The 12,614-nt window shown below is 36.9% G+C and overlaps 1 protein-coding gene across 1 annotated transcript; it reads left to right on the forward strand.

Annotated features, from left to right (window-relative positions):
- Positions 1-440: 440 nt before the first annotated feature.
- TEX43 (testis expressed 43) lies at positions 441-3,824 on the forward strand. The gene is made up of 3 exons (XM_006913336.1): positions 441-526; positions 1,105-1,213; positions 3,578-3,824. The coding sequence occupies exons 1-3, from the start codon at positions 441-443 to the stop codon at positions 3,785-3,787; spliced, it is 405 nt and encodes a 134-aa protein (XP_006913398.1). The 3' UTR covers positions 3,788-3,824.
- The last annotated feature ends 8,790 nt before the right edge of the window (positions 3,825-12,614 follow it).

Consider the following 12,614-nt stretch of genomic DNA (forward strand, 5'->3'; position numbering starts at 1 on the left):
GTTTACTTAAGCAAATGTTCAATTTTGTTTGCATTCCTTGAGAATGTATTTACTGAAGATAAAAGCAATCTGGATGTATATCTAAATATGAGGCAGAATCTAATCAATGATTTAAAAATGTCCTTGAATAATCCATAAAATGAATAATTCAAATACAGAAATATTCCACTTACTTTTTTCATTTTATTATAATGACTAGCTTTGGGTGTTTCATTGTTACCGAGATCTAATTTTAGAATAAAACTTTGTTCTCCAAGAAAACAAACAAGAAAGAGTAAATAAACACTGAAAATAGTTCTTAGATCTCTACTTTTAATTAACTGCTAACGGGTTGCTATGAAGTTAGCAAACATCATCACATCTGAGACAGTAACGTCATCATAATTAGACTAGTGAGTTAGCAAAGTTCTAAATGGGAATTCCCGTCACTACTGGCAGCGATGGCATCAGGAAAGGACACTTGTCCTATCTCACCTAAACTGGCCAGCAACTCTTCTGATGAGAATTCAGATAAGCCTGCTAATAAGTGAGAACTTAAGGGTTTCGAGTTTGTTTTCTTGTTTCGTTTTGTTTGTTTTTTCGCAATCTGGGAACTACACAGATGAGGACAATAATTTTGTGCTTCCCCTTGGCATCTTTATAGAAAGCTTTATGTTCCAGAGGGAAACAATGAGTGTGCAGGGAAAGCAAGCCTGACCTGCGTGTAGAGCATGTTCTAAATTCAGAAGCTAAATTAGTTACTGTTTTTTTCTGAATGGCCAGAGATTCTTGGAGGCAATGGGTAGGCCTGAGGCAAATCATGGTGCTCTGTCTTCTCCCTTAAAATCAGGTTAAAATGAATGTGGTGAGCAAGTTGTAAAGGACAGCAGGCAGTTGGAGGTACAGAGAGCCCGACATGACTTCTGACCTTGGTGATACCTAGGGGTTTAATGGGTCGATCATGTATTAGGCGAGCCTCACACAATGGCACAGCTCTCTGTCCCGCAGCTGTGGGGGTCCAAACATCATGGAAAGTGCACAACTGCCTTCATTCCCTAGAGTGATGCTAAAATGATTGTATTTAACTCACAACCTATCCTTTCTTCTTGCTTTCCTAATCTTTAGGAATAATGAGGTTCATTTGCCACGGTTTTCATTAAAGCAAGAGATGGTCCCAAGACGTTATGTTATGCCTTGGAAAGAAAGCATGAAATTCAGAAACATTAATCTGAAGGTATTTTCCTATAAATATTCATAATAGAAAACCTATGCTATTTAATATATCTATGAATAGACACACATAATTATACAAAAGCTATTTTAACATTGATTTTGTATTTTTTCTAACTTTATTGAGGAATAATAGACAAATATAATTATATATATTCAAAGTGTACAATGAGAGGATTTGATATACATTGTGGAATGATTACCAAGATCATGACAGTTAACACATTTATCACCTCACACAGCTTTAACTCTTTTTTTTTCTTTTGGTGAGAATGCTTAAGCTCCACTGTCAGCAACTTTCAAATACACAGCGCCAAATCATTAACTGTGATCACCACGCTGCACATCAGATCTTCAAAACTCGCTCTTCTTATGACTAAAAGTGTGTGCCCTTGTACCTATGTCTCCTCATTTCTCCCTCCTTCTAGATCCTGGCAAATACCATTCTATTCTCTGACAAAAACTATTGGGCACATTTTCACACAAACTTGCAAGCAAAAGTGAAATAGCCATATCTAGTCAAATAACCCAATTACAAACTTAAAAGTAGAGACATGGAACAAATTCAGAACTCTATGTCTACCTTTTTCTCCACTGAATGCCACTTGCATTTAAGAAGCTCATCAGAAGTAGGGACCATTAATATTAAAGCTACAGACAGAACATGTATTTTTCAAGTTGTATGGCATGTTCGGGTTTGAGAGCTATGAGAACAGGTTGGCTAGATTTACAGATAAGACTCACTTTCCATTCAATACTCCTATACAGTCGGTGGTTTCAAAACATCTTCCAAGTTCAGACTGGCCATTCACTTGTGAAAAGGTAGGTTTTTTTCTTGAAAGTAGAGCAGAATATATCATAATGATCAGACTACAGGAGGAGATTTCAAGTTAGCATTCCTAGAAAGAAAGGTGTGTAACTAATTTGAAAATTGCTAATAGTCAAGCAATTAATGTTGAATAAGAATATACTTTGCCAAGACAGAGATGACATTACAAAATATTAATATTATATAATATAAAAAAATTATTAATTTCAGAAGCTAAGCAGGGTCAAGCTTGGTTAGTACTTGGATGGGAGGCCACCTAGGAAGACCAGGTGCTGTAGGTGTAAAAAATTAAAAAACTAAGGGATCGTAAGCTGACAAGTTTCTTGCAATCTGTGAGGTCAACCAAGGGTTGCCTCGCCTAAATAAAAAAATAATAAAAAAAAATCATTAAAATATGGCTCAATTATTTTCTTATAAAATGCATACATACGATGTAATAAATGGAGCTGCATTTGCCGTGAGATGATTATTTTATATGTATTTTTATATGACATTTTGATAACAAAGGTAAAACTGAGGATATCAAGACTCAAATATAGACTTAAACATCAAATTTATATGACTATTAAGTCTTTCTACAATCTCAATATAGGGCTGTATTTCATGTAATTTAGTCGAGTATCAAGTCATTGTCAATGTCCTAAGTAGCTTTAGCATGGTGACAATATTAGTACTGATTTTATTTTTTTCATTTACTAGAACTCCAGCGTGTAATTTTATTCTTGAACTTACTCTTAAGAGCAAAATGAAGCATACTATTACATAGCTATTTCACTTTTACGATTTTGTTGACAGTGCTCTTAACAATTTTTTAAATGTAATTAGTGACTGGTATATAGAACATTCTACCTTATAAAGTAAAAATGAAATAAGACTTAAATGAAGTGAATGTACACTGAGTAAATGCTGCCTAGGCTCTCCTTCCTTCTACTTACTTTCACTATTTTTTTTTCCTGTAGGAGATGATATAACTATTTAACAACATAAAAATGAGAACACAGCATAGCAGAGGTGGGGCTGCATCCCAAGACCAGGCCAGAATGTCGTTTAGCTGTATTGAAGAATCAGAAGTAGATGTATACTTATGACAAAATTTCATGTAGCTGTTATTAATCCAGCCACAGCTGCAGTAGCAGCCCATACTTTATATCCATTTGATACTTAGTAGCTGGCAAAAGTTTTTTCACTCACATATAATATTCTATTCAAAAGTCATAAGAATCCTTTAACAATTTCTATTTTATATTTGAGAAAATTGAGTCTCACAGAGGTAATACAAGGTCCCATAAGTAGTGAAGTTGAAGTTCAACAATCTGACTCCAAGTGTATCTTTCCAGTCTGCAGTGCACACCACTCTTCCTGGTGGTTGGAAGACACCGGTGAGAGAGACTATTGCTCTTTAAAAAGGGATGTTGCTCTGTCCACTAGACCTTCCTTCTGGACAGGGACAGTTAGAAACACTATTGGACAACTTTCGCCTTTATCTAATAAAGTGATGTTTGGGGTCATATACAGCAGATTTTTTTTTATTTCTCTTAGCATGCAGAAGCGTGTGGGATCTATGCTGGCCCTTTAGAAGACTCTCTGTTTTTGAATCACAGTGAAAGGCTTTGCCATGGGGAAGATCGTAAAGCTGTCTCAAAGAAAGGCCCACCAGAAATAAAAATTGCAGATATGCCTTTGCATTCACCTCTCTCCAAATACCAAAGCACTGTGATTTCGCATGGCTACAGGAGGCGACAGGTGTGATGAAAGAAGAATAAAATGATAAAGTGTTTCAATCTCTCCCTGTCTGTCTCTCTCTCCTCCCCCAGAAATCTGTAAGTCCATTGTACATTTATATTTCACCAACGGGTTCAGTTTAAAGGCTATAAGTCAATTGCATACTTTATACATTATAAATGCTTTAGAAAAGAAATAGGCTCAAAACATCTGAGATGAAGCGGGGAAGCAAGGAAAACGATCTCACTGAAATTCGTTTCATACCGAATAGTTAAAAAACAGCAGACTGATCCAGTCCTACTATCTAACCTCACCCCACTCCTCTATCTTTCTCTCTTCCTCACTCCAGTTTTATTGTTCATCCCCTCCAAAACTCAATGTTGGATCAGCCAACTGAAGTAGAGTTGCAGGATGTGAAATTATTTTTGCTACTTTTGTGACTGCCCCAAAATGCTTCTTTCTGCTCCACCTCACCAATATACACACACAGTCCTAAGGTTCTGGACACGGGTAATTAAACAACATGGTAATTAGAAGTGTTTGGCAGACAGGTCTATGAAACATCATACAATTTTAGCAGAGATGTACCTTCTGTATTGGTTCAGAGTATCCAAGTATCAATTTCCTATAGCAAAGAATCGATTCACATAATTTAACAACATAGAAATGACCATATGTGGAATGGAGTACCACTGTGGATGACCTTCTGGCCGTTTCCGCGATCAAACGTAGAATCACCTTGTGACCCAGCAATTCCACTTCTGGGTATATGCCCCAAAGAACTGAAAGCAGGGCCTGGAACAGATATCTCATACCAGCATATTCACAAAGAGCCAAAAGCTGGAAACAATTCCAAAGTCCATCAACAAATGGATTGATAAACAACCATGGTACATCTATGCAATGAAACGTTCAGCCATTAAATGTAATAAAGTTCTGACACATGCTACAAAGCGGAGGAAGCTTGAAGACATTATGCTAAGTGAATAAGCCAGACACAAAAGTAATTTTCTAGAGAAAGTAGAATAACAGTTACCAAGGCTGCAGGGGAGGGAACAAAGGGGAGTTATTGTATAATGGGTATGGGGTTCCAGTTTGACTCGAAAAAGTTCTGGAGATGGATGGTTGAACAACAAGGTGAATATACTTAATGCCCCTGAATTGTACACTCAAAAAAGGTCAAAATGGTAAATTTTATGTTATGTATATTTTACTATAATTTTTTTTAAAAGCACTATAGTGGGTCTAAGCTATGCTTATACATCTAAGTGTTCATATCTGATAGTACCACCAACAAAACTATTATAAAAAAAAGAAACAGATGTCCACCTAACATCAGCTTAAAGATCAGTAAATAAAGTGTAAATAAAATAAAAACTATATATACAGGATGTTTAAAAATGAGTAAAGAAGGCTAGGTGATACAGGCTAGGTGATACCAAAAAAATTTTAACACTTCATTAAGTGGACGGTCTCCATTCAGTGGACTGCAAAATGGGGTGGAAGGCAAGAAGCTTTTATAGGGTAAAGAATAAGAAACAAGGAAGAAAGTATGTATTGATCCCAGAGTTGGCATGGCGTTTGGGGATTAACTGGATAGGATATACCGAGTTTCCAGTCAAGTGAAGCATTTACAGGGCTAAAAGCTATCTAAATTTTGGTTTGCTGATGTGGCACCCAGGCAGGAATGTCTACATCTTGGGCCTAGAAATTTATTTCAACACTAGTAAGTGTAGACGAAAAGGAGAATGCATACTAAACCTGACAAGCTCAGCATAGGGCTCTGCATGGCAGGCCTTACAAATTCAGAGACTGAAAGTAACCACATAGAATGGTCTGAACATAAAAATTCCTAACTAAAAGCTACGCATAGCTGGTAGTCACATCCTAGGCCTGTAGCTTCTTTGATAAAGGTTCAATCTTTATCTTAAGTGAGCCTGTCTGTTGTCTTCGTGCATCCAAGATAATTTACTTTTGAAATGTCAGAGTAATCTTCCAGACCGCTCAGAGCTCCACCGTAGAATCCCTCATTGTTATCCTGTTGCCTGCATACCATCACCATATACTGTAAATGTTAACTATCCTGTACTCACTAATGTAAAAGAAACTTGTGTCTCTTCCTTTTACTTTTAATCCAATCCCAGATTTCCCTGCTTTGTGTTCTCCCTCCCCCTTACCCCACCACCAATGAATTTCATGTAACCGTCCTTAGGTCTCCTTCGATTCTAATGTCTAAAATAAGCTGCAAAACTGCCATCCTCTGGAGCACTTTCTCACTCAGTTGAAATTTTGCTTCCTGGCAATTGCCACTAGTTTGGCTCAAATAAATTCATGAAAATTCTTTATAGGTTTGGATGTTTCTTAAGTTGACAGAAGTAAAGAATCGAAGTCACTATTATTGTTGAATTGTCTATTTCTCTCTTCACTTCTGTTAGTTTTTGTTTCATGTATTTTGGTGCTCTGGTATTAGATGCATATATGTAATTGTTTTATCTTCCTGGATTAACCCTTTTATCATTTTAAAAGGTCTCCCTTTATCTCTAGTAACACTTTTTGTTTTAAAGTATATTTTGTCTGATATTAATATATCCATCTTTCTTGTGGTTGTCACTTGCATGGTATATCTTATTCCATTTTTTTTATTTTCAATCTATTGTACCTTTAAATCTAAAATATATCTCTTGTAGAGAGCATATCATTGAAACTTGTTTTTTATCCAACCTTATAATCTCTGCCTTTTGAGTGGATTGTTAATCCGTTTATGCTAATGTCATTGTTGACTCAGTTGGATTTATATCTGCCATAATCCCTTCTGACCTTTCTTCAGATTCACTGCTTTTTTCTTCTGCCAGTTTAAATATATTTTTGAGCTCCGGTGAATTTTTCCTTTGTTATTGTACTTTTCAACTCTAGAATTTCCATTTTTAAAAATAATTTCTATTTCTAAATCGATATTCTCTATTTGATACAACATTGTCATCATACTTCTTTAATCATCTTTCCCTTTAGTTCTCTGAACATATTTAAAATGGCTATTTTGAAGGCTTTGTCTGTTAAAACTGAAATTTCTCTGGCTTTTACATGATTTACCCTTAGAAGCCTGGCTATCAGAAAACGTCTTTTTCTTCTTTTAAGAATGTGAAAAAAATGTGTGAGGTGGAACACTAAAAAAAAGTCAGAATTTACCCAGTTTCATGACCAGAAAACAATGTGGATCCAGTGCATCAAGATGTTTACAGTATTATTTGTGGAAGGTGGAGTTGTGAATGATTCTCATTTACATCCCTGTGCCTTTATAAATTATCTACTGCCAACTCATATTCTATCATCGGAAAAGAGGGAACACTTTGTTGCTGTGCTCGCTGCTCCCCGGGTGTGGAATGCGCTCCCCACCCTGTCCTGCTCATCAGAGCTCCGAATCCAGTGCGGATGCCAGCTCTTCCACGAGAACTATTTCGTACCCTGTTCTCTCCTTTACCAGCCAGTTCTCTCCATCTTTTTCCAAGTTGCTTCTCTGCCTAAGACTTCTGCTGCTTGACCAGAAGAGGTCTCTGTTGCATTGCTCAAGACAAAAACAAAAAACAAAAAACAAAAAACAAAAAAAAAACAAAACAACTTTTTTTTTTTTGGTAAAATGTTTCGTTTGCACTTTTTTAAGAAGAGAAGACTTTGTCTTTACCTGTTAGAGATATTGTGATATTACGGAAGTTAGAGGTAAAAATTCTTCAATGCCTCTGTAACTCTCTGTAACTAACAGATTTTCAAATAGAGCATCAGTAAAGAGTTGCTTAAACCTTTCCAACTACCCTCCTTAGTGCCTAGCACTCACCGGGTCACCGAGGAATTTTATCTGATGTGTAAAACTTTGAAAGTGAAAAAGAGAAAACAAGGGGTAACACATTTAAGAAAACATTAAAAACCACCAGTAAAGTGCTCCCAAGAGCATGGACTTGGGAGTTAGGCTGGTCTGGGTTCAAACTCTAACTCCACTACTTACTGTGTGCCTCCAAGCATGCTCCATGTACTTTAAGTTTCTCTCTCAGTTTCGCATTTGGAAAATAGGGCAACTGATAGCTAATTCGTAAAGTCGTTGTGAATAGTCTATTAGATAAGATATAAAGTGCTTGGCGTGACACTAAATACAACGTACATATTATTATTAGGCCTGTGGATAGGCATGGATTGGGTTGCCAGTTAAATTTTAGCCATACTATGGCTTGGCTGCAAAGTAGCTTTTTCTAAGAGGAAGGATACCGTGAATGCAAGATATAGCAATTAGATACAGCAATTCCCCGCAAAATGGGGAGAGGAAACTTTCTCATCTACCATCTTGGCTTCAAATATCACCACTAAGAGAAAACCAAAAATTCACACCTCTATTCCCTTTTACAGGCTAGGCTAGAATTTGTAAACACCCGGCTACATATTTCAAATAATTGTCTCACCAAGAATCTTAGATTCATCAGATAAGCTCCTCATCTTCCCCACTCTTTTCTTCTGTTCAGACTTAGTCTTTTCTTCCGACTTAAATGTTCCTAAAAGTTATCTAATATTGATAAATACCATCAACTAATAATGTTCCCATGTTCTCAGTTCTCTGGGTCTCAGAAATCATGTTAGACTCCTTGTGCTTCCCCTCACCACCCAAAGCCATTCAATCGCCTCTGTATCTTGTAGGTAGATGGCAGTACCTTTAATAGCTAACCCCTCTCATTCTCTGTGAGGAGCAGCTCTCCTTGCATCCAAGTTTCTTACAAAAGCCTCCTAATTTGTCCCTTGCCCCTTCGCTCACCCTTCGCAGAACTACATGGGGACAGCTCAGTCAATCTTGCATACCAGTACTAGAGTAATCTTGCTAAATCTCCTGTGATCCCTTTATCCTCCTGCTCAAAAATTATTCACGAAAAATTCTGGAGATGGATGATGGTGATAGCTACAGAAAAATGTCAATGTACTTAATGCCACTGAACTATACACTTAAAAAGCATTAAAATGGTAAGTTTTATTATTTTTTTAACATACCACACAAACCCATTAATGATCCAAACACCCAGAACATGATGTTAAATAAGGACTGTCACTATCCAAGCCCAATCGATCTTCATTAGTACAGTGTCTGGCATAGTGGACAGTGGGGTCATCTTACTGCTCATGACAAAGGGTCATCTTACTGCCCATGACACGCACCACCACGCCACACTCTTGCACTCACACTCCTTTCTCTGGTGATTTCCCTCCAAAGTCACTGGACCTAGCCTGTGCTTCGTCCTGGATTTAGCCTTTTCCTCCTCAACCTGTCTATTATAACTGTATACTGACCTACACTTTCAAAGCCCAGCTCAACTGAATTTTGTCCATGAAGCCTTCACTCATATCTCTCTGGTTGGAAATAATCCCTTTCTTTGGGTTTCAGTGGCCTTTTATATCACTGTTCCGCCTGTACAAACCTCCTGAAGGACTGAGACAATTCCTTAATTCTTCCGGTATTTCCTCTTACTTTTACCTCACTGCCTTGCACAGAGCAGACCTGCAATAAATGTTCATTGAACGGCTGAAGTCAAAGACATAAAGAGAAGCTGGAAAGCATAACTGGATCCTTGCAGAGCTTTGCATCACACCTGACTCTAAAACTCAACCCTCAACCCGCCCACACAAGTGTTCAAAGGTTTTGTGTGCTTTAGTGTAATATTTTATTTTGCTGTTTTTTTTTGAAAATATTCAGTTTTCCTGCTTTCTTTGTTTTATTAACCAATGAATTTCAAATTATGCAATTCTATGTTAATCGTGGGACCAGAATATAACAAATTCATGGCCAATCCTCCTTAGATTCCCGTAACAGCCTGTAAGAAAGGAATATTGTGTATTTTTAATTCCACTTATTTATTGAGTGTCCTAGAAGCTTTTTGCTATTGAGTGGTCTACGAACATAATTTCAAAAATAATGAATTAATCTTGGTAAAATTGTGCAGGTTTATGTACCATTATCTTCTGAATAAACTATTGCTGAGCAACATTTCACCTTCCAGAAAAGTAACCTTAGAAGAATGTGTGGTTGCCCATGATATAACTTTGCCTCTAGTATTGCCAAAAGTTAATATGCCAAAATTTCCATTATAAAGATTGTAAATGATTTGTCTGGATTAACAGTGGACTACGGACTTAGCCAGAGAGGAGAAGAAGGCCGTTTTCACATCAGAGAAAGATTTAACTCTAAACAACAAGAAAAATAAACCCAGACCAAAAAAAAAAAAAAAAGAGCTTTGACTTTATCTGAGGACTGGGAGCTTTTGTCTAAAATAAATGTAAATTCTTTATTTCAGGAAACAGCATTCTTCTCCAAAGGCCTTAAAATATTCCAATCAATTATCACACTTTAAATCTGTGGCTCATTAAAAAAAATGAATCCATTTCGAGTGAAGTGAACTTCCTTTTTTATTTTAAGCTTTAATGACTGGAGAATACGGGACATGTTGGCAACTGAAGATATATGAATGGCAGTGAGAATAAGTGTGGTTGGTATCTTTTAATCGTGCTCTTACATTCATTCATAGACTCATGTTGTTGTTCATGAGACATTAAGAGCATAAATTAGGTGCCAGAGGCTTAACTTGGGAGACTAATGTTAAGTTTACTGTTTATTTCTATTAGAAATTTTGGCCTTTAGTGGTTCTCAAAATTTCATGTACATCAGAATCACCTGGAAGTTTTATTAAAATGCAGATTTATGGGCCCTACTTCCAGAGATTCTGATTCAGTAGGTCTGGGATAGGGCCCAAGAATTTGCATTTTTAACAAGCTCCCAGGTGAGGCTTATGTGGGGACCACACTCTAAGCAGCACTGCATCTATGTAGGAAGTGCTGCTATGTAAGACACCGGCTATACACAGTAATTCCTTAAACATAATAGTTTGTCAAAGGTAATCGAAGCCACGGCCCACAAAGCTGATACAGATTTAGAGAATTTGGATCACGAGTAAAGGGTTTTCTCTCTCTGTAAATAGGGTTGATGCTACTGCTATTTCACTAGTTCAGGTTGTTTATCATCAGTATCCATTCTGATTGATGGGTGTTAGTGCCATACGATGTGTTAATTATTGTGATTACTCTCCCTTCCTAAAAGCTTTCAGGCCTATCTTTTGAAAACAACGTGCTAGAACCTGTGAGAGAAGAAACATTCTTCGTCACCAAATACAGAGTGCTGAGTCTTCAATGCTGAACCAAAGGCTGGTCATGGAGAGCACAGTCTAGAACAGATAGAGACAATTTTGACATAAAGAACTTGAAATCGGCAAAGACTGGATGCAAAAGCACTGACCATAAAGAAAAGATTGAAATTTCAGACTTGATTAAAAAAAACTTATTTTTATCATAAGACTCCATTAACTTTTTCATCTGTCCTCCTAGGTTCTTCTTCTGGGGCTGTGTAAATTTGGCAAAAGACAGATTAACAAGATAAAAATAAAGAAGTTCACTAACATGTGCATCGTGAATACAAATGAGAGTACACTGTGATGAGTAACTCAAAATGGTGTTGAGAACTTGGGTAAATAAATACAGCATCTTAGAACATAATTTTGTAGAAAAATGACAAGACAAATGAAAGGACTTTGAGCTTCTAGAGGTTGCAAATTGGAAGACTCTACAGGAAGGCAAATATATGGAGATAACTAATGGCTAGTTCAAGCAAGTTTTGTCACATAGATTCCTCAGCTGATACGGGCGTAGAGTTGTCTCTGGTGATTAACATCTGTCCTTCCTGGTAGAGAGGGAGGATGGAGACACCTTTACAAATTTATATCCTGCTTTTAGGCAAGTTGTGGGAAGGCAGAGAGGTTTTATTGTATCTGCTTCTTCTCAATTGCTTTTGGATCAAATGCCAAATTAGCATATTTGGGGGGGCATTTTTTCTACCCTTCATCAGAAATCCAGGTTTTAAAATGGACAAAAGAAAAACGAGCATTAAACAAAAGAAAGTCCTCTCTGCTATCTGGCAGTGTGAGGAGAAAGTATTCCTGTTTGTTCTCTCTACAGATAGGAGTGTGGGCCTGTCTTGGGCAAATTCTCTCTCTCTCTCTCTCTCTCTCTCTCTCTCTCTCTCTCTCTCTGTCTCTGTCTCTCCCTCTCCCACACACATACACACACCAAGGGCTGATGAGAAATAATTCTCAGAAATGATATAACTTAAATACAAATTAAGGGAGACATTTTTCTAAAGGCAAAAATAACTTCAAAAATGACTCAATAAAGAAAGTAATTTAGGCTCTCCAGAACTCTGCACCATCAAAAATATTCTTTGAGATGAATTTCTTAACAAAACAATACAAAAATACCATTTACCCCTAGCTTCTCCTGCCAGCAGCATGAAGAATTGATAGAAGCTTTGAAATCACAGGTGTTTTGTTTTGTTTTGTTTTGTTTTGTTTTCCTAAAGATCACCAGGAAGAGAAAAATTTATTGTTCTTTGTCAGATATAACTCCATGAGGAATTATGGGGATGTTTTTTCTCTCTCCTTACATGCATGTGCATGTGCACACACACACACATTTTCTTTTCTTTTAATGCCTTTGTGGTGTGACATAACTTAAGACTCACAAGAAGTTGTAAAAATAGTTCAGCAAGTTTCCAGGTACTCTTTGCCAAACTTTCCCAATGATAATATCTTATATAATCATAGTAAATTGTCAAAACCGGGAAATTGATTTTGGCAAAACACTATTAATTCAGGTATACAAGTAATAGAATTTATTTGGATTTCACCAGTTTTTACATGCTTGCTCTTCCTTCCTTCCTTCCTTCCTTCCTTCCTTCCTTCCTTCCTTCCTTCCTTCCTTCCTTCCTTCCTTCCTTCCTTCC

This window comes from Pteropus alecto, unplaced genomic scaffold (assembly GCF_000325575.1).
Source record: "Pteropus alecto unplaced genomic scaffold, ASM32557v1 scaffold20, whole genome shotgun sequence".
NCBI lineage: Eukaryota > Metazoa > Chordata > Mammalia > Chiroptera > Pteropodidae > Pteropus > Pteropus alecto.